This window comes from Platalea leucorodia, assembly GCF_965183815.1.
Source record: "Platalea leucorodia genome assembly, chromosome: 10".
Taxonomy (NCBI): Eukaryota; Metazoa; Chordata; class Aves; order Pelecaniformes; family Threskiornithidae; genus Platalea; species Platalea leucorodia.
Window position 1 is genome coordinate 11,049,713 of NC_138832.1, and position 26,863 is coordinate 11,076,575.

The 26,863-nt window shown below is 43.1% G+C and overlaps 2 protein-coding genes across 2 annotated transcripts in view; one reads left to right on the forward strand and one right to left on the reverse strand.

Annotated features, from left to right (window-relative positions):
- TEX11 (testis expressed 11) overlaps positions 1-16,465 on the reverse strand; it is a 39,179-nt gene extending 22,714 nt beyond the window's left edge. Inside the window, exons 1-13 of the mRNA XM_082323373.1 lie at positions 16,329-16,465; positions 16,029-16,222; positions 13,823-13,907; positions 12,564-12,643; positions 12,025-12,105; positions 11,823-11,942; positions 10,248-10,328; positions 7,049-7,134; positions 5,542-5,599; positions 4,623-4,718; positions 2,966-3,047; positions 1,107-1,185; positions 188-339 (exon numbers count right to left, since the gene is read on the reverse strand). Coding sequence (XP_082179499.1) covers positions 188-339; positions 1,107-1,185; positions 2,966-3,047; positions 4,623-4,718; positions 5,542-5,599; positions 7,049-7,134; positions 10,248-10,328; positions 11,823-11,942; positions 12,025-12,105; positions 12,564-12,643; positions 13,823-13,907; positions 16,029-16,222; positions 16,329-16,359 — 1,225 coding nt within the window. The 5' untranslated portion in view covers positions 16,360-16,465. The remainder of the gene's footprint in view (positions 1-187; positions 340-1,106; positions 1,186-2,965; positions 3,048-4,622; positions 4,719-5,541; positions 5,600-7,048; positions 7,135-10,247; positions 10,329-11,822; positions 11,943-12,024; positions 12,106-12,563; positions 12,644-13,822; positions 13,908-16,028; positions 16,223-16,328) is intronic.
- Positions 16,466-16,536: 71 nt separating this feature from the next.
- Positions 16,537-19,573, forward strand: LOC309595874 (nuclear cap-binding protein subunit 2). Its single transcript, XM_082323374.1, has 4 exons — positions 16,537-16,732; positions 16,973-17,154; positions 17,985-18,123; positions 18,807-19,573. The coding sequence occupies exons 1-4, from the start codon at positions 16,646-16,648 to the stop codon at positions 18,903-18,905; spliced, it is 507 nt and encodes a 168-aa protein (XP_082179500.1). The 5' UTR covers positions 16,537-16,645; the 3' UTR covers positions 18,906-19,573.
- The last annotated feature ends 7,290 nt before the right edge of the window (positions 19,574-26,863 follow it).

A 26,863-nucleotide genomic window follows, 5' to 3' on the forward strand; every position in this document is an offset into this window, starting at 1 on the left:
CCCTGAGCTTTATCATGATTGTCATTCATTATGGAAGTTGAGAGTTGCTATGCAAAAGAAACATAAGGGAAAACAGACACAAATAGAAAGAAAGATGAGAATAAGCAAAAAAGTGAAAATCAGAATTCAAGACTTTAGCCAACTAAATCCAGTTCTTAGTAAACAGCAGCAAAAGATGGATACAGACCTATTATAATTTCTTCAACCTTTTGCTTAGCAAGCAGCTCCCTTTTATTCTGCAACAGGAACTCGATGTGCAGCAGGGTAATTTTTCCACAGTCAGGTGAAGATTCAAATCGTTCAGAAATAGATTTCAGAAAATCAAAACCAACTGGTTCCCTATTCACACAGATGCATTTCTAAGAGGCTGCACAAGAAGAGCTGATAATTTTCCATTCTAAAGAATAACATATTCACACCGTACAGCATGTTTCCCATTAATACTACTGGCTCACAATCACACTGATAAGAGGGAGTCAAGGTATGAATTTACTGCAATTCATCTATTCAGTAGTAACTTCTTATTAACACATGCTTGTTCCACAGTATTCACAAGAGAGTTTACTCCTCACAATGAAAGAGTAAGAATGTACTGCAAGATAGAAGCATATACATAGGTTATCATGATGGAGCATTCAACAGTGTGAAATTTCATGCCTCAATTTATTTTGCAGTAACTTGTTCATCCTTATACTGTTTTTCACAAGAATGATTCTAGGACTCCAAACTCTTTCATTCTGAGGGTTGGTTAGTTAATATGGAAGAAAGATTTCAGTCAGATAATTCCAGACTCATATATATATTACTCCAGATATATATTATTCCAGATATATATTAAAACTACACACAGAGAATCTTAATCATTCCAAAGTAAGGCTACAGCATTGCAAATTGCTACTCAACATTATTTCACACCCTGTTCTGCTGCTGCCATAATCTGTATCACCTTGCTATAGAAAAGACAGGCTCCCTCTAAAAACTGTTTACCTGCCTGTGTGAGTTTTTATTTAAAATAAAGCATCATTGTATAGCAGATGTTCTTTGCTTATAAAAGAACCTACAAAGCCCAAATACTGTGTTCACCCCACTTAGTGATGCCTTCATACCTTCCATGCTCCAGTAGCAGTTTGGCAGTATTCAAACAAAAGTCTAAAGACATCTCATGGTGCAGAAATTCTGAAACAGCTAGACAGAACACAAAGCAGTTGAGATTATTTAATCAACTTAGACATTTAACTGCTCAATTTACCATTTACCTCTAACAGCTTCTTTGGGGGAAAAAAAATAAACAAACCAAAACAAATCAAACTAATATAATGGTTCTAGAAGAAAAGGAAGAATAAAACATGTCTATTGTGCTATGACTTTCCTTTCGCTGTACATTTAATGTAGTACTACAGAAAGGTGACAAGCTGATAGCCCTGGAATTCTAGCCCTCTGTCTCTTTAAACAGGAACAGCATAGGTATTAGTAGCACAAACTTTTGCCTCAAGCTGCTTTCCATCAAAATGTCTCATCCTTATCCAGCAGGAACCACTTAAGACTGAGGTCAGTGCTCAGGCTATGTGGTGGTATCACATTGCAGTAGGAACTACTTAAGCCTAACGCCTTTAGCATCAGCTGTTGAATTGACTGGTGCTGATAAGTACCTATCAGTTTTAGACCACTGAGATAAAGTTTAAAAATTGCCAGACTGTGCTGCATGGTTAATAACAAGATTTATACGTTTGTAGCTTGGATGAGATCAGAGAAGGAATACATAGGGACATGACTGTAACAGTTGTTAAAGGAAGCATTTCTAAGGCAGCTGTGTACAAGTGCACAATACAAAATTTTAGTCAAATGCCTAAAACTTAGCAGGAACCTTCAGCCAAAAGAAAGAGAAGTTGCAGTGCATGGACGCAACGCTCTTTTCTGCCAGCCATACAAGAAAACACAGACATCCACTCATTAATAAATTTGCTTGAAAAACTGGAGTCTTAGTGCTACTAAATATAAGCAGAGTATGTTTTGATAGGCAACACTATGGCTTCACAATTCAAACTGCAGAACAGAAGCCAACTATTGCAATGGTAAGTTTTGAATAACTGTCCACTTGAAAGCTGGCTGAAATTCCCCAGAAGTAATCTGAAGTGGAGTTTCCATTCCTGCTAGTCTGGCAGCATTCAAACCATTCAGCTCTCTGCAAGAAATTCCTCATCTCATTGTACATTTATTTCTCAGAGCATTCATTATGCACATGATGCTTTCCAGCCATGAAGAGTACAAAGCCTCTCTTCCTTAACATTTCATTATCCATGGAAATAAATTTCTCCTGATACATTACCCTTTCTATATTAAAGTCCCCCTGAAAATTTTCTTCAATTCTCATGCCAATAGAAAAATCAGTTCTCTTCAAATGACAACTTTGAGGAATAAGAAGAAAAGAGTTTATATGCCCTAGATAAACTAAATAAACTCCAGTAACACAGGTTTATAACAACACACTGATCAGCACTTGATGTCTCTTGGCCAAAATCTGCAAAATCACACAGAGAACAGCAATGTTTCACAAGCCTTTCTTCTATGCTGACTGCATAAGAGACAATCCACCTTCACCCTTTTTGAGTAACCTTAGGCATATGTCTAAAATAAACCATACCTTTACATTGCTATATTTTCACTGTCTTCATTCTAACAGGCTTCAGAGTCTTCCCCCTTCCCTACTTCCAGCAAGTCTATTTAAATTCTCAACAAAAATAAAATCATGCTTAATTCAAACTTAGATTAGCACCTGGATAACTCTTCTGTGAACACTGACTACTATGTTTCACACTCCAAAACCAGACCCACATTTAGCTAGTGAAGATTCCTCTAAAACACGGGAGAAAGGAATTTTTTTTTCTTTTCTATCTACAGCTCAGACCATCTTCTTGTATATGGAGTAGTACAACCTTACTATGAAACCTATACAGAGCTGTGATACCTGAGCTGATATCTTCGTCTGACGCTCCACTTTTAAGAAGAATTTTAACTTTCAAATAAAACCCTGCTGGATGCAAATCCTCCTGCACAATGAAAAACAAGGCATTACTTGGACAGCTGTTTGTAGAATACAAATCCCGTGAGAGTCCAGCACATTCATAACACAGACAAATATCAGGAAATCACATACACTCCACTGTATTCTTCAGTTCCATTTTAATAACCGAAGCAATAGGTAGGCAACTGGTAATATTTTCTTCTTAAATGCAATGTGCATCTTTATTATTTATTCTTATACTGCCAAAAGACCATGAGCACAATGAAAGCAAGAGATACATGATTCTCATTTTGCTGAAGCCCATTTCCAATACTTTTAAATAGAAGCTGAACAATACTGAATGATAGAAACATTTCCTGCTTTTCTATGTTTGAATTGGCTGGATTACTCTAGAACTAATATGAGCAGAATTCAAAGTAGCTTATAATACTACGAAATTTAGGAGAGAACAATGGGAGCAAATGGAAATAATGAAGACTGTATACTACAGCTCTCACTAAAACACTGCATATTTCAGACTCCAGAATAAAAATTTTCTTCTAGTTTTCCAGACTCTCATACAATATCAAAACACACTTTATCAAAAATTATGATAAAAACAGCTTCCACCTCAAAAGGTTTTGCAAAAGTAAATACAGTAAAAACTGCAAAGGGCTTAGATACTGTAGTAGCATGTTATTTGAATGATTAAAATACACTGCCTTTTATCCTGATCTCACGAGCACGTGCATCTGTCTGAAAGTTTTAACAGCATGTAGAAAACTGAATTTGAGCTTTCATTTAAAACAGGATTTCATACTTAAAACTTGTTTTGTATGAAACAAACAATGGAAATTTAAAAAAGGTCAGCCAAAGATAAATACAGATTTTTCAAATTTAAGTTACTCTAACTAACCTGAAAAGATAGAAGCACAAAATTAATTCACATCTTTATATGGGAAATGGAATTTGTACAAAAGCAAGAGACCTCACTATAGTGACTGCTTAGAGATATATGAACTTTCTTCAGAGTAGCTGGTACGTTTATACAGCTTGTTTTTCAGGTTCCAGAAGAAATACAGTCATGTTAGTAAAGTGCAATAGCTAAATTAATTGTCTGAAATAAGATTGGTGTAGCACGGCTACACAGCTTTCACAACTGAACTCTGTTTGGTGCTCACTCAAATGTCTGTACAGGTAATGAGATGGTGATTTAAAATGTAGTATGAACATACCCGCTATAACCCAAAGCAAGACAAAAGGTCTGGTGCGTAAAAAGCCAGCTGCTATAAATCTCAGGTGGACCACACTGTAGTTTATTCTCTTTGTATCTTTTTCATGAACATGTGCCAGAGAAATTTTAGACATATCATTATCAAAGGACCTCGCTATTAACAGATATGAGGCAGCAAGACAGCTCTACATCTACATGCAAAGAAGTATTTCTCTATAAAAAAGCTGGGAACACCAAAACACGAGTATGAAAACCAAAGCAAAAAAAACACACCTCTGTCTGATGTCAAGGATAACACACCAGTGATTAATGTGGTCCGTATTATTATGTTAATAAATGCTTGAGTTTCGACTATTGCACACCATAAATACAGTAACACATTACTACCTGATTTGCCAAGCTTATAGCTTTCAATGCCTTGTCAAGATACAGATTGCAATCCCACTCAAAATAGGCTGTAGCTAACAATCGCAGCACTTTAGCCTGGAAAGAAAAACAAACTGGAAGTTTAAATGTCATCTGAAGAGCAGAAAAAAAACCCAGCCACACATATGAATACAAAAGACTTAAAATTTAAGGTCATGAAAAATAAAAGCTCTTTGAGTCGAAAGAATGCCTGCCTGGTATCAGACATATAAAGTGATTGCTCAGTTCTGAAGCACATCCAGTCTTCAGCACTGCAATTCACACAGGGCATGAAGCAACTAGAGTTCAGAGAACAGAAGGGCAGCAAGGAAAATCAGAGATCTGGAAGAAACAGAATGAAAGAAGAAACTGAAGGAAGAGGAGGTACAAACTTCACAGGGAGAAAAAAAAAATCACCACCACAAAGACATACATGATAATGGCCTTCAAATATATAATGGCCTGCTCTTATATAAAGAGGAAGAGATTAAAATCTTTTCCATATCCACTGTGGGTAGTAAAAGGAGTAATAGGCTTATGAATGAGGCAGATGAACATCTATCAGAAATTACACAGATGTAACTGATGGTGCCTTGAAAGAAGAGGGGGAAGGGAAGAAGAGATGGCCTTTCAGGGTCTACTTCAGCCTTACTTTCTACAATTTAATTTCTGTGAAATAGTAGAGTCAAATGTGATTTAAGGGCACCCATCAGTGACGGAACTCTCAGACTGACACTCATACCAACTGAACTTGCAACTTTGCCAAACTTCATAGCAGACAGTACTAAAGAGAAGGCCAAAGAATCACTGGTCAGGTTTGGCACAGCAGAAGCAGGTGATACAGTGGAGTCAGGTTAACAAATTCCTCCTATTTATAAACAGCAATTTCTCTATTTCTTACCTGCATTTCTTTGCCAACAGAATATTTCACGTCCATCTTCCCAATGTCATAACTCTGGCTATCAATGATAAGTGAAAGTTACAATTAAATGGGATGAGAGAGAGAAATTCAGCCAGTCTTCTGATAAGTGCAACACTCCTATCCTTTCCGACATCTTAACCAGTTAGAAACCATATAAATCACACAAACTAATCTCAGTACTCACTCTTTACTAGAGAACAGAAAATTTTGTTTTCTTTCTAAATCCTCACATTAAAAATTGTACTCAATCACTTTCTTCAACCTGTTGCACCACCTTCTGTAACATCTGTTCAAACATTTCAGTAGGCTTTATCAGTTTTAACCACAGGAGTTTTGAAGAAGCAAGTGTTGTTATTCTCACCTGACATATAATACAGTCATACATAAAAGTTATACACAACCTGTTCTCAAGATCACAGCAAATCAATAGCAGAGACAGAAACAGAACCTGGGAGTCATGATTTCCCATTCTTTTTCTAAAAGTTAAATGACAGCACAAAGGACCACCAGGAGAAAACGCAGTGGTAATTCCACAAAACCAGATTCAATTGCAAATGCTGTGAATGAAGAACTGTTAGAAAGAAAAACAATAACTGGGCATTTGTTTCCTAATCTAATACACTCTCAGTACAGGGAAATCTTAACCCACTAGATGGAGCTACATCTCTCTCTCCAGATAATTATTTGCACTTCACAAAGGTTTATTTCCTCAAATTTTGTCATCAGGACTCAGTATTTAATTCTCCACAAGAATAAAATATAAAATAATCTCCAAAGCACCAGCTGTAATTAATTCTAAGCATTTCTGCAAATCCTCTTTGACAACATATGTGACCATAACTATTTTGAATTTGATATGTTGCCATTCATTCTCTTCTGCCTATTTAAAAGAAAAAGAACAAAAAGAGATAAAAACAAATTTTCTGAGCTGAGGCTGTGACCTTGGCATGAGGATACTCTTCCCGAGAGCCTACGTTTTTTCTTCCTCAGTAGTACCACATTACTTATTTGGATCCTATCCAAATCATCTCTAGTCCTTTTTCATCTTGATGTTTGTGTCTTTCATCAGTCAAGGACTTGCTCTCAATGAAGCACCTCCTTTATGAGAAATTCAAATACTGTTTAAAATGAATCAATTTAAAACCAGTCAGAAGAATTCATCTACTCTTTTCCAAAGTTTTCAAATCCCTTCACTATCATTTATGAATGGCACAAGAACTGGGAACAGCCTCTTCATAATCTCTTTGGAAGAAATGTCAGGGAGAGAATTGACAAGAACCATGGAAAGAAGACTTTCGTTCTAATGACATGAAAATCAATGTGGAGAGTGACATAAATGCTAAGCAACAGAGTAAGACAGTCACTAAGTATCTGCTCAGCTGATTTGGTTCAACTAGAATCTTGTATTCTCACATTTTTTCTCTCTCTCACATATATTTTTACACCTCAAAAGCAGGATTTTATTTTGTTTGCCTTTGCACATTACCTGAGCCAGAAGGAGCTCTGTTCATACCTCTTCCATTCATAGGTTTCCACTCCAAAATTGTAACAGAGGATTGACAGGTAACAGGTCTGCAATAAAAGACTCCTGCTTCTATAATGTTCTTGTAGAAACATCATTAGATCTATGGCACTCCAGTCTCAGGTTCTTCAAAATGCATTTTACTTCAAAGATATATCCACTGTTATCACTTCTGACCTTATACAAAGGGATATTAAACATGACTAAAATGGAATCATAATTGTGTGGGAAGGTGAAGCTTCATTAACCAGTCCAGGACATGCAAAACAGCAGGATTCTTGAAACACATGAGGTAGAATAGTTCCTCAAGAAATCACACTGAAAGCACTAGAACTGTGCAAAGTAAACAATAAAAATTAAAACTTGAGAGGAAAAACGGGAATATTACAACTTCATTTTTAAAAATGACAAAATTTTTACATAGTTAAGTGAAGAGGACTCAGCCTCTTCCATGGTAGTCTTCTGTCCTGGTTTCAGCTGGGATAGAGTTCTTCTTCTTAGTAGCTGGTATAGTGCTGTGTTTTGGATTTAGCGTGAGAATAATGTTGATAACAAACTCATGTTTTAGTTGTTGCTAAGTAGTGTTTACACTAGTCAAGGACTTTTCAGCTTCCCATGCTCTGCCAAGTACACAAGAAGCTGGGAGGGAGCACAGCCAGGACAGCTGACCCCAGCTGACCAAAGGGATATCCCACACCGTATGGCATCATGCTCAGCATATAAAGCTGCAGGAAGAAGAAGGAAGGGGGGGCCGTTTGGAGTGATGGCGTTTTGTCTTCCCAAGTAACCATTACGTGTCATGGAGCCCTGCTTTCCTGGAGATGGCTGAACCCCTGCCTGCCAATGGGAAGCAGTGAATGAATTCCTTGTTTTGCTTTGCTTGCGTGCGCAGCTTTTGCTTTACCTATTAAACTGTCTTTATCTCAACCCACGAGTTTTGTCACTTTTACCCTTCCGATTCTCTCCCCCATCCCACCGGGGGGGAGTGAGCGAGCAGCTGTGTGGTGCTTAGTTGCTGGCTGGGGTTAAACCACAACAGCTTCTTCCCAGCATGTCTCTTTGGGGTTAAAAAAGGATCATCCACATTACAAGTTTTAGGAGAAAACTGGGTTTGAATTCTTGGTTATTCAGAGCACTGTTGCTTTCTGCTTTATTAGTCAGCCCTGACAATGTCTGTTCATAACAACTTGTCTTTCCTTTGAAATGATTTGCAGCTGTCATACGTCATCCAAAGAAGAGACAGAAAAGTCATTTTATATGCTAACAGGCTGCCAATATTTACACCCATTTTGCCTCTGCAGTAACTTTCTTTTCCAAGTATAAATGATGTTTCTTGCAAGTGACTACAGATTTCAAATCTTCAGGCAAGAATGGGAGAGGCAGCACAACGTCTTGCTTCAAATTTATTGTTTATCTCATTGCAATCTAGAGACAAATCCAGATTCAGTATGCATGAACAAAGAAAAACGATCACTCTCAGATGTGAAACCCTTATTTTTCATAAGTTCATTTGTGAACATTTTCTTTCCAGAACAGAAAGTTTACTGTATTGAGAGGGTTGCAAGCAAAGTGTTTAGCATAACGCTGTAGGCATACTGTGGCATACCCCAGTCATTTACTTGCATGCTTGGAAAAGAAGTATTTCAAAGGATAATTAAAATACTATTTCAGTGAATGACTGTGTTCCAGGTGTCAAGCATAACACTAAATATCCCCATAAACCTCGCACCTTTCTGAACAACAAGTGTTTGGAACAATTCTGGCATTTTACCCTGTAAGGCAAGAGTTCACAGCTATGGTTCATAGACCACTGATGATCCACAAGCTGCAAATCGTCCCCAGCTATCTGTGGTACCAGACATCACCGTAACGCAACAATCTCCCCATGATACTCCACAAGTGCTCTCTGGTACAATGGAAGCCTGGAAGCGTTAAGGACTAACAGCTACCTAGTGGTTCAAAAGTTTCAAAGCCACTCAGCCATCACTAGCTCTTTCCTTTTTTCTCATTGTTTAAATACCAGAAGTAAATTGTCTCTCTCATGATCAGAAACCTTTTCCTTGCCTGCATCAGTGCCCCTGGTTTGTGAAGAGCATTCATCATGAGAAGTTTAATATTATTTCATGGAGGAGTTTAAGCGGAAATCATGAAATTAATTTAAAATTAAATAAGAAACAGGAATGCAACAATCCCAGGGAGCATTTTCAACAATTCACAGTGAGAAGCTCTGCTCTTATGATTCAAATCAAAGCTGACACCTAGTCAGTGCCACTGACTTAAGTCACTCAGATGCACTGAACAAGGCCTGCAGATCACAAAAACCAATTTAAAATTGATTGGAGTTCAATTCGTTAAAAACCCAATTAAACTCCAACTGTATTTCCCATATTTCCCTTTCAGAATTCACATCTACCCCTTTGCATTTTATTACCTGTACCACAGAGACAGTAACAAAATGTTTCCTAAATATTGGGAAAACATTAACATAAGCAAATTAAAATAAATCTGGGGAAGTTTATTCTGATATAAACATATTAGATCTTTATCTTTGCAAACAAAGAACCAGTCTGCATATGCTAGAGTTTGTTTTCTTCGGACATTGTTCTGTGACACAAGAACTACAAAAAACACAGTTTAGTGCAACGGGAAGCCTCTATTCATAGCTCTACAGCTTCATGAAGCTGAAGACGAGTACTGAGGGTAGTGATAGACTTGTATATCAAAAACATAGTAGCTCAGCTCTTGTCTTGTCCCATCTGTCTCCAGACAAAAGTTCACATGGGTACAAGTGAAGAAGCAATATACAACATCAAGATGCAAAATGCAGCTGGTTCTGTAGAAGAGTAGGTGGCATATTCAATTCAGCAATCTTTCTGCCTTGCTTGCTGATTTGTCTTCTCTCATTCTTTAGGAAGAGTTTATCATTCTATTTCAAATGATAAACTATAAGTAACAAAAAAAAAAAAAAGAACTTTGAAGAAAAAACCCTGCTGTTTTCATGCAAAATTTTTAGTAAGAAAATCTGAAAAAAGCAACCAATCACAGGAGACACAGTTCAGAGTACTTTTCAAAATGTTACATGGCATATGTCACTCTTTAACATATACAGAGGAAAGCAGATTTTCAAAGTTTGGAATGATAAAGAAGGGATGATTTCACTTACCTCTTTTGGCAATTTTATCAACATATCTTTGCAGCGCTGCACACTTGTCACCGCTTTCTGAAAATCCCCTTGAGCAACTGCCTAAGAAAGCAGTAGAGCATGCCAACAAACTGTTAGTGAGCAACTTGTCTTTAAAATTCATTAAAAGACTGATTCTCTAAAACAGGACTTGAGTTTTTCACGTTCAGTAAAGCTAGGTTTGGGATTAGATATCTGTCCTTCCAGTGCTACAATAATTCTGTATATTTCTATATATTGCCAGATGATAAAGACATCCAGAAAAACACTGCAGTCCTTCAGTAGTGTGAAAAGGCCAGATGTATGGGACAAGTTCATTCAGGTGCTAAGATGATGCAACAGTTCAGCAAATCTTAAACCATCTCTCCAATAATTTAAGGTCCTCTTTTGTCTCCATGATCAAACTAAGAATTTTGGCCACTGCTTTGGCCTGTTTCAGGAAGCTCTTGAGAATTTTGGAGATAGTACTCCCCTTCTAGATGCTGAGGTCAGTGGTGTTATGAACAAATGCAGGCAACTACATTTTCTCATATTTACACTCATATGTCTGTAATAGTCTATAGCCTTGATAAAGTACTAGGAAACTTCAGTCAGGCACAACAATGCCTCACAAAACTTAGAATTTCTAAATTACATACTTTGAATTACTGTAATTTGTGTTGTTGATCCTCTAGAAAATCTTTAGCACTTTTTCAGACTTCGCTCATATTGCACTAGGCTTTTTTTTTTTATAATTATCACCATGATTCTTACCTCATTGTATGATGACAGAGGTTGGGACTTTAAAAGAAAATATCAAATGTCATGGAACTCACTATTTACAGATCTTGTAATTCTACACTGATTCTCCCACTGTTTAAAGCCTTTATATGTGGAAAGCAGCATGTATGAGGTCATGGAAGAGAGGGTATTCGTGTATAGAAATATCTGTCTGATGGCATATAGTATTAATAGCTTTGATGATGTTCATGAGTTTGCAGAATCATGAAAGTTGTAAGGTACAGAAGACTTTGCACATGTGGCTTATTATATCTACTTGTTAGATACGAACCTTAGCTATCTGCAGCCATGATGAATACTACCTTCATATACTTTCAATCAGCCTAGCTGCAAACACTAGTGCAGTATGATGAGCGTTCTGAAGTGACCCGTCTTGCTGTGTACATGTTACACAAATGCAGTTCAGGGGACCCAGGCTCTACACCGGTCCTATCCCCCTTCTTCAGTCAAGCACCTTTGGAACTGACACATTTATGATTCAGAAAGACAGCTGTTTGTTTTATAAACATCCATGCTAGCCAAATCACAGAGCAACAAATCTGAACTAGAAGATATAAACACCACAGCAGAAATGACTGCGATAAATTAGGCAAATTAAAAATCATTAAATGATTGCAACACTGAATGCAAACATGAGATCTGCTATCTTACATCTAAGTGAAGGAAATACATCCCTCAGCAAGTCTTCAATGCCAAGCATTCATACATCTAATAACTGGGTCAGAGTTTCCCTCTCTCCCCTAGTGACTTATAAGGAAAACTGGGAAGGACACATACTGATTCAGCCTGATAAGAGAGTACTTTGAAGAGGTTCTTCTCCACATCAGCTTTGTGCACGTGAGTATCTGCTTCACCATTGCTCCCCTTAAGTAACTTCGCATACAGTTTTTCTATACTCTGGAAAACAAAGCATAGGCATCACCCATGGAACTTACAAACAGGTGTGTTTATAAGAAATTAAAACTGGAAAAGAACTTACATTCATAGCAATCTCTAGAAATCCATCGGCAAGATCAGCTTTTCCAATATCTATCCATCCTTTCCCAGTTTTCATAGACATCTGAAGGAGAAAATGATAAGTGCTTTGTGAAAATACAGTCACTTTCAAGAAGGGCAATGTTAGATCTCATCTCGTTGATGCCCATATCTAATGTAGGAGAGGGGTATTTCAGCTCTTCAATTTCTGACAAGCGCCTCTCATGTCTGAATGAAGTCCTTAACGCTTAGATGCGGCACAAGACTTATGGTGCCCTACTAGACAATATTATAAGATACTGAAATAAATGAATATGCTGCTCATGTAACATTTTACCATAGGACAAAGATGTGATGCTAACCACACTGTCCAGAAATGCCTAGCTGTACTGGCACAGCAAGGTATCCCTGTGATAATACAGGTCCCCAGAACTACAGGTATATTTCACTCTCTTTCCAAAGCAACTGTAACAGGGTTTGAAGGTGATCAGTTCTCCCTTGGTGATCAGCTGTACTTCATTGCTCACCCACCGTCAGCCTTACCAAAATCTGTCTTCGAATAGTTCCCTCTGGAGGATCACTGCCTTCGCAAAGGCACACCAGTCTGCAGGCAACAAACCGTACTGCAAGAAAGCAGTGAAGACATTCATAAGTTCCCTTTTCTCTTTTTTTTTTTTTTTGAAAGTCAGGCCCTGCCATATCAGAAAGACTGCTTGCCATTTTAAATTACAAGAGAGGAAAATTTGAAAGCTTCAGGAGTCAAAGCAGTCTGAATTTTAGCCAAGCTGCCCAAAACTGCTTTTTAAGCAGCAAGGAAAAAAAAGATACTCATCAAAACACTTTAGAGAGAGTTTAAGTTAAAAATGTGGTATTCAAAGACTTAATTATATTACAGGTGCTTACAGTAACATGTCTTCAGAGCCTCAACATAGCCTTCAGCAAAACAGGGAAATGAAGTTTAATAATCTTTACATTTTCAAAGTAAAAAGCAAAAATATTTTCAGGCCTTCCTTATACCTCAGGGATGGTAAAGACACCACTTAATGTATTTAAAATAGCCTCTCCCTGGCCCTTCAGCTGTAATACAAGATCTGAGCACATTATGCTCTACAATTACTACTTATTTTGTGTAAACTTACCCTTTTCCCTTTACCTGATATAATTTATATGATGCAGATTATACATAATTTTGACTATAATCCCTCAAGACAAAAATGTAGGCCAGATATTGCAATCCTGCAGAACCACAACAAGAACAGGCTGAGGAAAAAGACCAAAAGCTCAGTGCTGCTTTCCCCGAGCCCTGCTCCTGGCTCCAAGCAAACCCACCAGCTGTGTACCTGGCTAAAGCAGGGAAGTAAAAAGAGGATTTAGAGTTTTTCTATATGTAAACATTGACAAGACAGTTACATTAAAGAAACAACCTCACTTGATATAAGCTAAGTGACCAACAGTCTAAAATTTACATCTATGTTATTTCCATACATTTTTAGATTAAAACCATAGCATTAGAAGGCAAATTACAGCTTCCTTTGGTCACGTCACCTCTTTACTGATGCTCTGGCACAGAAAGGGGGAGTGGTAAGAATGCCTACACTGATTCTGTGTCACAAGGAGATCATTATTACACCAGGATGCTCCTTCCTGAACTGTTTATACAACCCCAGCTGTATTTTTTCTTCTGTCTATACCCTATCTGCAAAGAGCCAAACAAATCTACAGCACAACGTCAGCAGAGAGTTTTTCCTTTTTGTGCTACAGCACCCAAAACACATTTAGGAAGGTACAGAACACATACGTACGTTTAGCTCTTTGCTCATCATTGACAACAGAACCCATGTGTTTGGTCACAGCCCAGTTCCACAGGCTTACTGCGCCCTCTTCAACCTGAGTAGGAGAATTCCGTTAGATTTAATTTTGTCCTGGATTTGGGTCACACTGAAATTTACTACTGGAAAAGGAACCATCTTTCATGTGTATCACAGTAACGACCTGTCCGCGTTTGTACAACTTCCTTTTACGTTAGGAGTCAAAGGTGTGAGTTTTCCATGAAACTGTTACATGATCCCACAGGCAGACCTGGGATAGTCACCTGAAAACAGGCATGCTGAATGGACCGCATAGCATTTCTTCAGCTAAAAGTATGGATCGTTCTTTTCTACAGATCCATCATTTCAGAAGAATTATAAGCAGCTGGCAGGAAGTGCGTACTCTTTTCATAAGTATATTTCATAAGATATATTCATTCTTATGAAAGACTATTTCACATCTTCTAAAAACACGAGAGCACTTCTAAGATGAAGAAAGATAAGGAAGAACATGACTGTGTAAATCCAAGGCTGACAAGACCTGAAACTGAAAAGAACTAATTAATCATATGACCAATAGCACGTATATGTCACATCATCCATCGGTGCCTTCAGCTCCAATTTGAAATTATGCAGAACAGTGAATTCTGTAAGTGAAGTGGTGGACTTCAGAAACATTCAAATATGTTCCTAAACAAATCCCATTAATCTGTCATATTACTGAAACGTCCTAACCTATGTTTCTATCGAGTCATTTTCCACACTTAGCAAAACATGACCTCACTTACCCTATCCATCTCAGATGAAGTTTTCTCACAAACACTCATAGATACAAAATTTGTGCAATAGCACATCACCACGTCCAAACTACAGCTGATTCACTGGCAGCTTGCGGAATATGTACATTTTAAACAGATGTTGAAAAATTTGAAGGGATTGGAAAAGAGCTCTAAGAATTGTATCAGGTTTGAAAACATACCTATAGTAAGGCTTCACCTTTTTTGCCTATCAGAAAGAAAAGTAGTTTAAATTATTTTAAATACCTACGTTGGGAAACTTCTGATATTAGTAAACAAAGAACAAAGGCTACTGACTACATAGTCTTGTTAAAAAGATGATGCAGTCCTACATAAAGGCAATAAGCTCCTTTAGCAACCCACCTTGAAGGGTTGCACTTTCCATCACTACAAATCCTAGTTGCCATGGCAGATCTTGCCTACAAATACGCTCTTGCCTAACTAGGAGATGTTTTATGGCCCCTTTTATTGAAGAGATTAGATTACAAATTAATGATTTATCCTTTCTTTAAAAATAACTTAGCCGAGCTCATGCAGGAAGAACTGAAGGATACCAGTTTTATGCCCCTGTATTTCTTTACAGACTGCACTAAGCATACTTTCTGTTGTGACACTTGCTAACCTATCTTGCTCCTTGTCACAAATTTAGGACTTTCAAAATCAGTCTTCCTTAGATGATAATCACTATGAGTTAAATCTCCCTTCAAAATATAATTTCGGAGGAAAAGGTTGGACAATATCTCAGCTGGTCTTGTTTTTATTCCAGATTCATGTATTACTCATCAGACTTCTTTTTGAAAAAGGTCTTTTAAAGCAGACGTTTACTACTTTATAAGTACTCCTCCAGAAGAAATACACAGGAGGAAAAAAAACTAAAATTAAAAACATTATAAACAACCACCTAATTCACTTCTACAATGTATGAAAAATGAGTACTTCCCACTCTTAATATTATGTACTGGGTTTACCAGGCAGTTAAAATGACACGCTTGTTGGTTTCTTCTTTCTCAAGTATCTGCTATCATTATCGGAATCCATGCAGAGGATGAGGACCTCTCCTCTGACCCAGTACCAAACTCTTAATGCATCAGCACTCCATGCTTGCATTTTTACTTGAAAGCAGATACTACTAGAAAACTGAAAGAATAAAAACCTTAACATCACTACGATACCCGTAACTTTTCCCATTACGATGCACTTTTACACCTAGGATCAACATTTTGCATTGACTTTTTAAATGTAAGATCTTCCACTTTATTTTGGACTTTCACGTTATTGGGTTAAAAGATGAAAAAATAAAACTGCTTTGTTCGCATCCCAGCAGCGCTGGAGCCGAACGTGTGCCTTCACCGCGACAGAGGGGAAGCCAGAGCGGGGCGCTGGCAGGAACAGCGGGCACCGACCTGGGCCAGCGCTGCCGCCTGCACCCCGCGTTCCTCAGGCGGGCTGGAGGGCGGCACCGGGCCGGCAGGCCGGGGCTCCACCTCAGCCGCGCTCCCGTCCTCCTTACAGATGCTCCCCGCCGCCTGGAAGAGCTCCTCGGTGAGGGCGGCGATGCGGGCCGGGGCCTCCTCCCTCAGCAGCTCCTGCACCAGCCCTGTAAGACAGGACGAGAGGGGAGGGCGTGAGATGCGGCCCAACAACAGGCGGCGGCTCGCAGGCGCCTATCGAGAAGGGAGCCCTCGCCCCGCGGCAGGCGGTACCTCCCACCGCCGCCAGCCGCACTCGCGCCATGACCGGCGCCGCCCTGAGGGGACCGGAGCAGCGAGAAAGGCGGCGCGCGCACCCCGCCGCGGAGCATGCCGGGCCTGGCGCCACAGCCGCGACGAACCCAGCCCTACCGGTGGCTCCGCGCGCCGATTGGCTCTCCGGCGCTGCCGTCCCGCCTTCTCGCCCCGAACGACAGGCGGCGGGGCCAATCGGACGGCGCGGCGGACCGGCCGCCCCGCTTGCCGTCCGGTGGGTGCCGCGGCGGTTCTGGAAGGATCCCGGGAGCAGGGCCCGGCCGGGCGCAGGCGAGATGTCGGGGCTGCTCCACACCACGCTGAGCGGGCTCAACAGCGACTCCTACTGCGAGATCAGCCAGTACCGCGACCAGCACTTCCGGGTGCGCCCGGCGGCCGGGCCTGAAGCGCGGGTGTGGGGGCGGCGGGGCCCGAGGCGGCGGGGCCCGGCCAGGGCGGGGGGTGGAGGAGCGCCTGAGGGGGAGAGCTGTTGCCGGGACAAGGCCGTGCGAGGGGCCGGCGAGCGGGAGGGCACCGCGTCTCCGGGGCGGCGGAAGGGGCCTGGCGGCGGGAGCGGGGCGGCAGGCGCGCTCACCCCGCTGCGTGCTCCCCTCTGCCCTCAGGGTAGCAGGCAGCTGCAGGAGAAATCCCTGAAAATTTCCTCCACGCTGTACGTTGGCAATCTGTCCTTCTACACCACCGAGGAGCAGATCCAGGAGCTCTTCTCCAAGTGCGGAGACGTCAAGAGGATTGTCATGGGGCTGGACAAGATCAAGAAAACCCCCTGTGGCTTCTGCTTTGTCGAGTATCCTTTCTGGTTCCCTGCTACTGTCATCACATGTCTGCTTGCCACCGTTAGTTCCTCTCTGCACAGCAAGCTGAGCTGTACTGCTGTGGAAAACCTGAAAAGGAGTGATAGTCAAGTGCTTTCTACCAGGCGCTTCCCTTCCAACCTTGCTGCTTCCCCACCAGCACCTTAACTGAGAGACAGACTGTACAGCAGTGCCGTAGGTGAAAAGTGCTACCGCTGCTGTACTTTCTGGAGGTGGCAGAGAGCTTCTTTAATTTGTTAATTTCTTTAATAATTTTAGGGCCAAAAGGAGAACTGTTACAATTGTCAGTCTGAGCTCTTGCATGGCCAGAGCACATGTTTGCTTTCTCACCTTAACTTTACACCTGAATGAAGTAGCAGAATAAGCCATGGTGGTATTCCAAAGCACAGGGTACACACTTGTGTGTTGTACCATGAACTGTCTTTGCAAAGCTCTCCTGTGAGGCCTGCCCCTCCTGTTCAAATTCAGTCAAGTTTCATGTAGTATAAAGAGGCATATTACAGATTTCTTGCCCTTAGCAAGGCTTTAATGTGTTTGTTTCAACTACTTGTGAAATAAGTGATCCAAAGCTACTTCTTGTCTGTGCAAGTACTGACATTAAAGTTCAGAATTCTTGTGAGTGGGAGCTGTTTTTAGCTTGGATTTAAATGAGCACAGTTTTTGATCCCACAGAGAAAAGCAGGAAGAGTAAAAAAGGCTGGAAGGCAGGGTTTTTCTTCTTCTCAAATACAATAGTTCTCTTTTTTATTTTCCCTGTACCCAACAAAATAGCACGCTTAGTTCTTCTTATAGTATGCTTCAGATACTACACAAGAGCAGATGCTGAACATGCAATGCGATTTATCAACGGCACACGACTAGATGACCGCATCATTCGAACTGACTGGGATGCAGGGTTTAAGGAGGGGCGACAGTATGGAAGAGGAAAGACTGGAGGACAGGTAAAGGCAATACCAGTTCATACCTTGAATTTGATCCCCCTAAAACTGTCTACTGCTTTCCTAGTTTTGTCTCATGCAGAACAACATGTAGACTGTAAAGACCTGATAATGAACTTTAGCCACTCCCAGGTTGTTTTGGTAACTGATGCCTGGTGTTAAAAGCTAGAAATAGAACTTAAGGCTATTTCTATCTAGGAGTCCAAACTTCCTGCAATGCAAGCAGAATGTTCCCTAATCCAAGCTAGGACTCTTAAAATGATGAGAATTTGAATGGAGGGGGACAGCGTAGCTGCTAGGCCAATCTCATAGCGCAGCAGTTTGTCCCAGTGCAAAGGTGAGGTTCTTTTGCAGATTTCCAGGGTGGAGGGGAGAAAATGTTATGGAGGCCAAGCCTGGCAATTCAGAAAGCTGGACTGCAAAGCTGAATGAAAATATTTTGGGGTCTTCTTTTCTTCTTGTCTAAAAAGACCCCAGCCATCAGATATATCCTCATTTGTCATTTTCACCACCATTGCCACCTTTTTGGTGGATTACTTGAAGGGATTTCAAACGAGTCAAAGTGCTTCTAACCTGAACTTCATTCAGTTCCTCACCAACTGAGGAAGGAGGGGATGATGATTCTGATGTCTAGCAGGAGACAGGCAGTGCAGGGTACTAACATCTGTGTTACTGCTGTGCCCCAGGTGCGAGATGAGTACCGGACAGACTACGATGTGGGAAGAGGTGGCTTTGGCAAGATCATTCAGATGCAGAAGGCAAATCATCAGCCTGCGATCTATTAATTGCCTTGTGGGTCCTAGCTCGTAGAGGGCTCTGTCCTTCCAGAGCTAGCCCTGTTCCCTCATTTTGGATTGGGGTAGGGAGTGAGATCCAAGTTCCAGCAAAAGGTGACCCTCCTTAGACTGTGGATATACATGTATTCATTCCCCCTTCCTCTGGGCTAGAGACGATGTTCTGTGCTGATACAGGGCAACAAGGGAAAAAAAATGGACAGCGCTGCAGGATTCTGGGTAAGAAGAAATGCAGCATGTCACACAGGCCCTGTGCTATGACATACTCTTCACGTTGCAGCTAAGCAGGTGGCTTCCTCCAAACTGCGACCGTAGCCGTGGTTGCTCTCCAACAGAACTTCTTAAAAGCTTAGCACCATCGGAGCCGTCCAGGTGCCTGGGCACCTTGTGGGGATGCACAAGAGATTCAGGTTTCTAATTTACAACCTCATCTGCTTACAAAGCAGTATTGCTGTTTGGATGAGAGAAGTGGAACAAGGTCTTATCATCCACTTGAGGGTGCTTGTCTGCACATCTAGCCGTTGCGTTGGCCAGGGCCTGCAGAGCATTTCTCTTTATGATGTCCCCAGTGCTGCCTGGCTTTTGAGATCCTCGCTGTTCAGCGTGATTTTGTTAAAAGTTTCTTTTAATTTTTTAAATAAACAGTTGTATTGGGTCTGGCTGAGATGGAGTTAATTTTCCCCCTAGCAGCCCTTGTAGTGCTGTGCTTTGTATTGGTAGCTAGAAAGGTGTTGATAACAGACCGGTGTTTTGGTGACTGCTGAGCAGTGCTCCCACAGCATCAAGGCTGTCTCCAACGTTTCCCCCCCCCTCACCCAGTAGGCTGGGGGTGGGCAAGATCTTAGAATCATAGAATCGTGTAGGTTGGAAAAGACCTTTAAGATCATCAGGTCCAACTGTTAACCTGGCACTGCCAAGTCCACCACTAAACCATGTCCCTAAGCACCACATCTACACGTCTTTCAAATACTGCCAGGGATGGGGACTCAACCCCTTCCCTGGGCAGCCCATTCCAGTGCCTGACTACCCTTTCGGTGAAGAAATTTTTCCTAATATCCAACGTAAACTTCCCCTGGCACAACTTCAGGCCGTTTCCTTTTGTCCTATCACTTGTTACTTGGGAGAAGAGACTGACCCCCACCTCGCTACAACCTCCTTTCAGGTAGCTGTAGAGAGCAATAAGGTCTCCCCTCAGCCTCCTTTTCTCCAGGCTAAACAACCCCAGCTCCCTCAGCCGCTCCTCATAAGACTTGGGCTCCAGACCCTTCACCAGCCTTGTTGGGCACGCTCCAGCACCACATCTTGGGAGGGGACAGAGCCAGGACAGCTGACCCAAACTGACCAAAGGGATATTCCATACCACATGACATCTGCTCAGCAATAAATGCTAAGAGAAAGAAGGAGGAAGGGGGGTATTCATTATTATGACGTTTGTCTTCTGGAGCAACCGCTACGCCTCCTAAAGCCCTGCTTCCCAGGAAGTGGCTGGACATCACCTGATGGGAAATAGCAAATAAATCTTTTGTTTTCCCTTGCTTCCGCGCGCAGCCTTGTTTTTACTTTTATTAAACTGCCTTTGTCTTGATCCACAAGCTGTTTTCCATCTTATTTTCTCCCCCCCCCCCGCCCTGATGAGGAGGGGAATGATAGAGCAGCTTGGTGGGCACCTGATGTCCAGTCGAGGTCCTTTTTGGTGCCCAACCTGGGGCCTGAGAGGACGGCAGTTTTGTGTTAAGTGTGCTATAGCTGTAGTAGTTATTGAGCTTCTGCGTGGGTCACGAGTTTGTCGTGGATAAGCTGCACTGCTTCTCTCTTCATTTTGCTGAGCTTGGGAACATGTGAGTACAAACAATGGCTATGTGCTTTGCCCTGGCATTGATGGCCTTGATGTGCTGGGGGAGTTGTTTTGTGGGCAGGATGAGGAAATACATCTTCCTATCCAGGACTGATGTGGGTGGTTTTCTTATGCAGGCTCCCGAGGTCCTTGTTCACACTTGAGTGAGCTGTTTAATACTACTAATTAATTCTCTTGGCATATTACAGGGTTTGTGGAATCTGGTCTTGTCCTGGTGTAAGAGAAGACAACTTTTGGGTGAGGCGATACTGAAAGGTGCCCTGAGGCAGCCGGTCCCTGGGTGGCAGGGCGTGTGGAAGGATTTGGGCAGATTCCTAGGGCGGTTATCACCTCTCATAGCCTGGGACTTTACACCTGAACAGGCAAGCAACCCTGGCAAACTGACGCACCACCTTGCGTACCCCAGTGAAAACCAGCAGCTTCTAGCACTGTACTGGGGCTTGGCCTGTGCCTACCGAGCCACAGTTCAGTACTATCAGAGGACTGTGGTTAAGGCAGGGACCCAAACCACCTCTGAAAATACCTTGACTGAGACCAGGGTGCAAATGACATCTGAGGACATGATAGTAGAGATAGGGACCCAAACAACGACAACTCCGATTGCCCCAGTAGTGAAAAAGAAACAGTGGACAAGGAGGTCAACAGGTCCATATCATCAATTAGTAAGCAAGGAGGAAGAAGAGGAAGGGTTTGATCAAGAAGCTGGTCCTTGGGCAAAGAAATTGGAGGAAGGAGTGAGAGAATTCAGACAAGAAGCGAAAACTACCCGGTCTCTGACCTCATCAGAACTTCAAGACATGCAGAAAGATTACAGCCACCAGCCAGGTGAGTGGACTGCTGCCTGGCTGCTCCGATGCTGGGATAATGGGGCTGACAGTCAGGATTTGGGAGGCAGGGAAGCCCAAAAGCTGGCATCCCTTGCTAGAAACCAGGGAATTGAGAGAGGAATTGGAGAAGAGGCAGCCATTTGCAATCTCTGGAGACAGCTCCTCTCAAGCGTGAGAGCAAGATATCCATTCAAGGAAGATCTTGTGAACTCCCCAGGAAAGTGGACTACCGCAGATGAAGGCATCCAGTACCTGAGATAATAAGCAGTGCTGGAAGTCATCTACAGTGATCTAGACATTAATGAGATCTCCAAAGATCCAGAGGATGTCCTGTGCACACAGGCCATGTGGAGGAAGTGCCCCAGTGTCATATTCTAATAGATTGGCAATGATATTTGGCCCAGATATGGATACACCAACCATGGAGAGAGTGTCTTCTTGGCTCCAAAACTTTGAAGAAAATCTCTGTCCCTCCTCATCCCTATGGTCCAGCACCTTGGCTGTCAGGGGCACCCCAAGCCATCAGTCCCCTCCTGCCCCAGTCAGAGGGAAAGGGAGCCCCGGGCCTATGCTGCATGGCGCACTCTGGTTCTTCCTGCATGACTGGGGGAGGACATGAGGAAGTGGGATGGTGAACCCACCCTTAAGCTGGAAGCCCGTGTACACAAACTGAGAGGGAAGACAGCTTAATTTCTTTCTATGACAAGGTTACCCACCTCGTTGACCAAGGGAAGCCAGTCAATGTAATCTTTATGGATTTCAGTCAAGTCTTCAATACTGTCTCTCACAGTGTCATCCTGGACAAAATGTCCAGCATACAGCTGGATAAACACATAATGCAATAGGTGAGCAATTGGCTGATGGGTTGGGCTCAAAGGGTTATAGTAAATGGGGTTACATCAGGCTGGTGAGCAGTCACTAGCGGGGTTCCGCAGGGATCCATCTTAGGGCCAGCGCTCTTTAACATCTTCATAAATGAGTTGGGTGCAGGACTTGAAAGATTACTATCTAAGTTTGGTGATGACACAAAACTGGGAGGAGCTATTGACACTCTCGAGGGCAGAGAGGCCCTGCAGAAAGGTCTAGACAAATTAGAGAGCTGGGCAATCACCAACCGTATGAAGTTTAACAAGGGCAAGTGCCGGATTTTGCACCTGGGACAGGGCAACCCTGGATGTACATACAGACTGGGGAACAAGAGGCTGGAGAGCAGCCCTGCGGAGAGGGAGCTGGGGGTTCTGGTCGACAGCAAGTTGAACGTGAGCCAACACTGTGCCCTGGCAGCCAGGAGGGCCAACCGTGTCCTGGGGCGCATCAAGCACCGTATTGCCAGCCGGTTGAGGGAGGTGATTGTCCTGCTCTACTCTGCACTGGTGCAGCCTCATCTGGAGTACTGTGTGCAGTTTTGGGCGCCACAGTACAGAAAGGATACGAAGCTACTAGAGAGTGTCCAGAGGAGAGCTGTGAAGATGGTGAAGGGTTTTAGAGGGGAAGCTGTAGGAGGAGCAGCTGAAGTCAGTTGGTCTGTTCAGCCTGGAGAAGAGGAGACTGAGGGGAGATCTCATCGCGGTCTACAGCTTCCTCACAAGGGGAAGAGGAGGGGCAGGCACTGATCTCTTCTCCCTGATGACCAATGATAGGACCTGAGGGAACAGCAGGAAGATATGCCAGGGGAGGTTTAGGTTGGACATTAGGAAAAGGTTCTTCACCCAAAGGGTGGTGGAGCACTGGAACAAGCTCCCCCAGAAGGTAGTCACGGTGCCAAGCCTGACAATATTCAAGAAGTATTTGGACAACGCCCTCAGACATATGGTGTGAATTTTGGGGTTGTCCTATGCAGGGACAGGAGTTGGACTTGATGATCCTTGTGGGTCCCTTCCAACTCAGGACATTCTGTGGTTCTATGAGTCTATGAGCTATTTTGAGTGGAGCCTTGAGCAACAACAAGCCTTTGAGCATATCAAACAGGAGATAGCTCATGCGGTAGCTCTTGGGCCTCTCTGGACAGGACCAGCTGTGCAAAATGTACTCTACACTGCAGCTGGGGAGCATGGTCTCACCTGGAGCCTCTGGCAGAAAACATCAGGAGAAACCTGCGGTCAGTCGTTGGGGTTTTATCAAGAATCAGAAGCCCACTACACCCTGACTGAAAAAGAGATACTAGCAGCATATGAGGGGGTTGGAGCTGCTTCAGAAGTTGGTACAGAAGCATATCTCCTCTTGGCACTGTGATTGCCTGTGCTACACTGGATGTTCAAAGGAAACATCTCCTCTACACATCATGCAACCAGCACTACATGGAGTAAGTGGGTAGCGTTGATCACGCAATGAACTCGACCGCGGAAACCCAGTCACCCAGGAATCCTGGAAGAGATCATGGACTGGCCAGAAGGCAGAGATTTTGGAGCATTGCCTGAGGAGGTGGCTCGTGCCCAAGAGGCACTACCATATAACGAGTTATCAGAAGATGATTATGCTTTGTTTACTGCTGGATCCTGTAGTGTTGTAAGAAACCATTGGAAGTGGAAAGCTGCTGTGTGGAGTCCCACATGACAAGTCATTGAGGCCACTGAAGGAGAAAGTGAGTCAAGTCAGTTTGCAGAATTGAAAGCCATCCAACTAGCCCTAGAGATTTCTGAACAAGAAAAGTGGCCAATATTCTATCTCTATACTGACTCTTGGATGGTGGCTAATGCCCTATGGGGTTGGCTACAGCAGTGAAAGAAGACCAATTGGTAGTGCAGGGATAAACCCATCTGGGCTGCTGCACTGTGGCAGGACACTGCTGCCCGGGTAGAAAACATTGCTATAAAGGTACGTCATGTAGATGCTCACATGCCCAAAAGGCGCGCCACTGAAGAACATCAAGACAATGAACAGGTAGACAAGGCTGTCAAAATTGAAGTAGCTCAGGTGGACCTGGACTGGGAGCGTAAGGGTGAGCTATTTGTAGCTCGATGGGCCCATGAAACATCAGGACATCTAGGGAGAGATGCAACAGACAGATGGGTTCATGATCAAGGGGTGGACCTGACCATGGAGGCCATCACACAGATCACTCATGAATGTGAAACTTGTGCCACAATCAAGCAAGCCACACGAGTAAAGTCTCCCTGGAACAGAGGGTGGTGGCTGTGTTTTCGACATGGCAAGGCCTGGCAAATTGACTATATTGGACCACTGCCATGAACACACCAAAGCAAGGGCTACATACTCACCATGGTGGAAGCAACTACTGGTTGGCTAGAAACACACACGGTAAACCATACCACTGCCCGAAATACCATCTTAGGCCTTGAAAGCTTTAAACTAAATTTGAAGGGGGAAGGAGATAAAACTAGGCTTGCTAGGGATAAGCCTAGGGGGTGGCATGCCTGTGTTGGAGACAAGATCAATAGCCCAACTGAAGTGCATTTACACCAATGCACACAGCATGGGCAATAAACAGGAGGAGCTGGAAGCCATTGTGTGGCAGGAAAACTATGACGTAGTCACCATCACGGAAACATGGTGGGATGACTCGCACAACTGGAGTGCTGCAATGGACAACTACAAGCTCTTCAGAACAGATAGGCAAGGAAGGAGAAGTGGTGGGGTAGCTCTATATGTTAGAGAGTGTTTTGATTGTATAGAGCTCAACGATGGTAATGATAAGGTCGAGTGCTTATTGGTAAAGATCAGGGGGAAGGTCAACAAGGCAGATATTCTGGTGGGACTCTGTTACAGACCACCCAACCAAGATGAAGAAACAGATGAAGCATTCTACAAGCAGCTGGCTGAAGTCTCATGATTTCAACTTACCTGTATTATCTGCTGGAAATACAACACAGCAGAGAGGAAACAGTCTCAGAGGTTCCTGGAGTGTGCGGAAGATGATAACTTCCTGACACAGCTGGTGAGGGAGCCAACCAGGGGAGGTGCCCCGCTGGACCTGCTGTTTATGAACAGAGAAGGCCCGGTGGGCGATGTGGTGGTTGGAGGCTGTCTTGGGCTCAGCGACCATGAAATGATAGAGTTTTCGATTTTTGGAGAAGTAAGGAGGGGAGTCAGCAAAACCGCTACCCTGAACTTTAGAAGGGCAGACTTTGGACTGTTCAGGAGTCTGGTTGAGAGAGTCCCTTGGGAGGCAGTCTTGAAGGGCAAAGGAGTCCAGGAAGGCTGGATGTTTTTCAAGAAGGAAGTCTTAAAGGCATAGGAGCAGGCCGTCCCCATGTGCCGAAAGATGAGCAGGCAGGGGAGAAGACCGGCCTGGCTGAACAGAGAGCTTTGGCTGGAACCCAGGAAAAAAAGAGTTTACCATCTTTGGAAGAAGGGGCAGGCAATCAGGAGGACTACAAGGATATTGTTAGGTTATGCGGGGAGAAAATTAGAAGGGCAGAGGCCCAGCTAGAACTTAAACTGGCCACTGCAGTTAGTTAAGGATAACAAAAAATGTTTTTACAAATATATCAGCGACAAAAGGAGGGCCAAGGAGAATCTCCATCCTTTGTTGGATGTGGAGGGAAACATCGCCACAAAAGATGAGGAGAAGGCAGAGGTACTTAAGGCCTTCTTTGCCTCAGTGTTTAATAGTCAGACTAGTTATCTTCAGGGTATTCAGGCCCCTGAGCTGGGAGATGGAGATGGGAAACAGAATGAAGCCCCAATAATCGAAGAGGTAACATTTAACGACCTGCTCCTCCACCTATATGCCCACAAGTCTATGGGGCCAGATATGATCCACCCAAGAATACTGAGGGAGCTGGCAGAGGAGCTTGCCAAGCCACTTTCCATCATTTACCAGCAGTCCTGGTCAACTGGGGAGGTCCCAGCTGACTGGAAATTAGCTAATGTGACACCCATCTACAAGAAGGGTCAGAAGGAGGATCCGGGGAACTACAGGCCTGTCAGCCTGACCTCGGTGCCAGGAAAGGTCATGGAGCAGATCATCTTGAGTGCCATCATGTGGCATGTGCGGGACAACCAGGGGATCAGGCCCAGCCAGCATGGGTTCATGAAGGGAAGATCCTGCTTGACCAACCTGATCTCCTTCTATGACAAGGTGACCTGCTTAGTGGATGAGGGGAAGGCTGTGGATGTTGTCTACCTGGACTTTAGTAAGGCCTTTGGCACTGTCTCCCACAGCATTCTCCTGGAGAAGCTGGCTGCTCACGGCTTGGATAAATGCACTCTCCGCTGGGTAAAAAACTGGCTGAATGGCCAAGCCCAGAGAGTGGTGGCGAATGGAGTCAAATCCAGTTGGCGACCGGTCACGAGTGGTGTTCCCC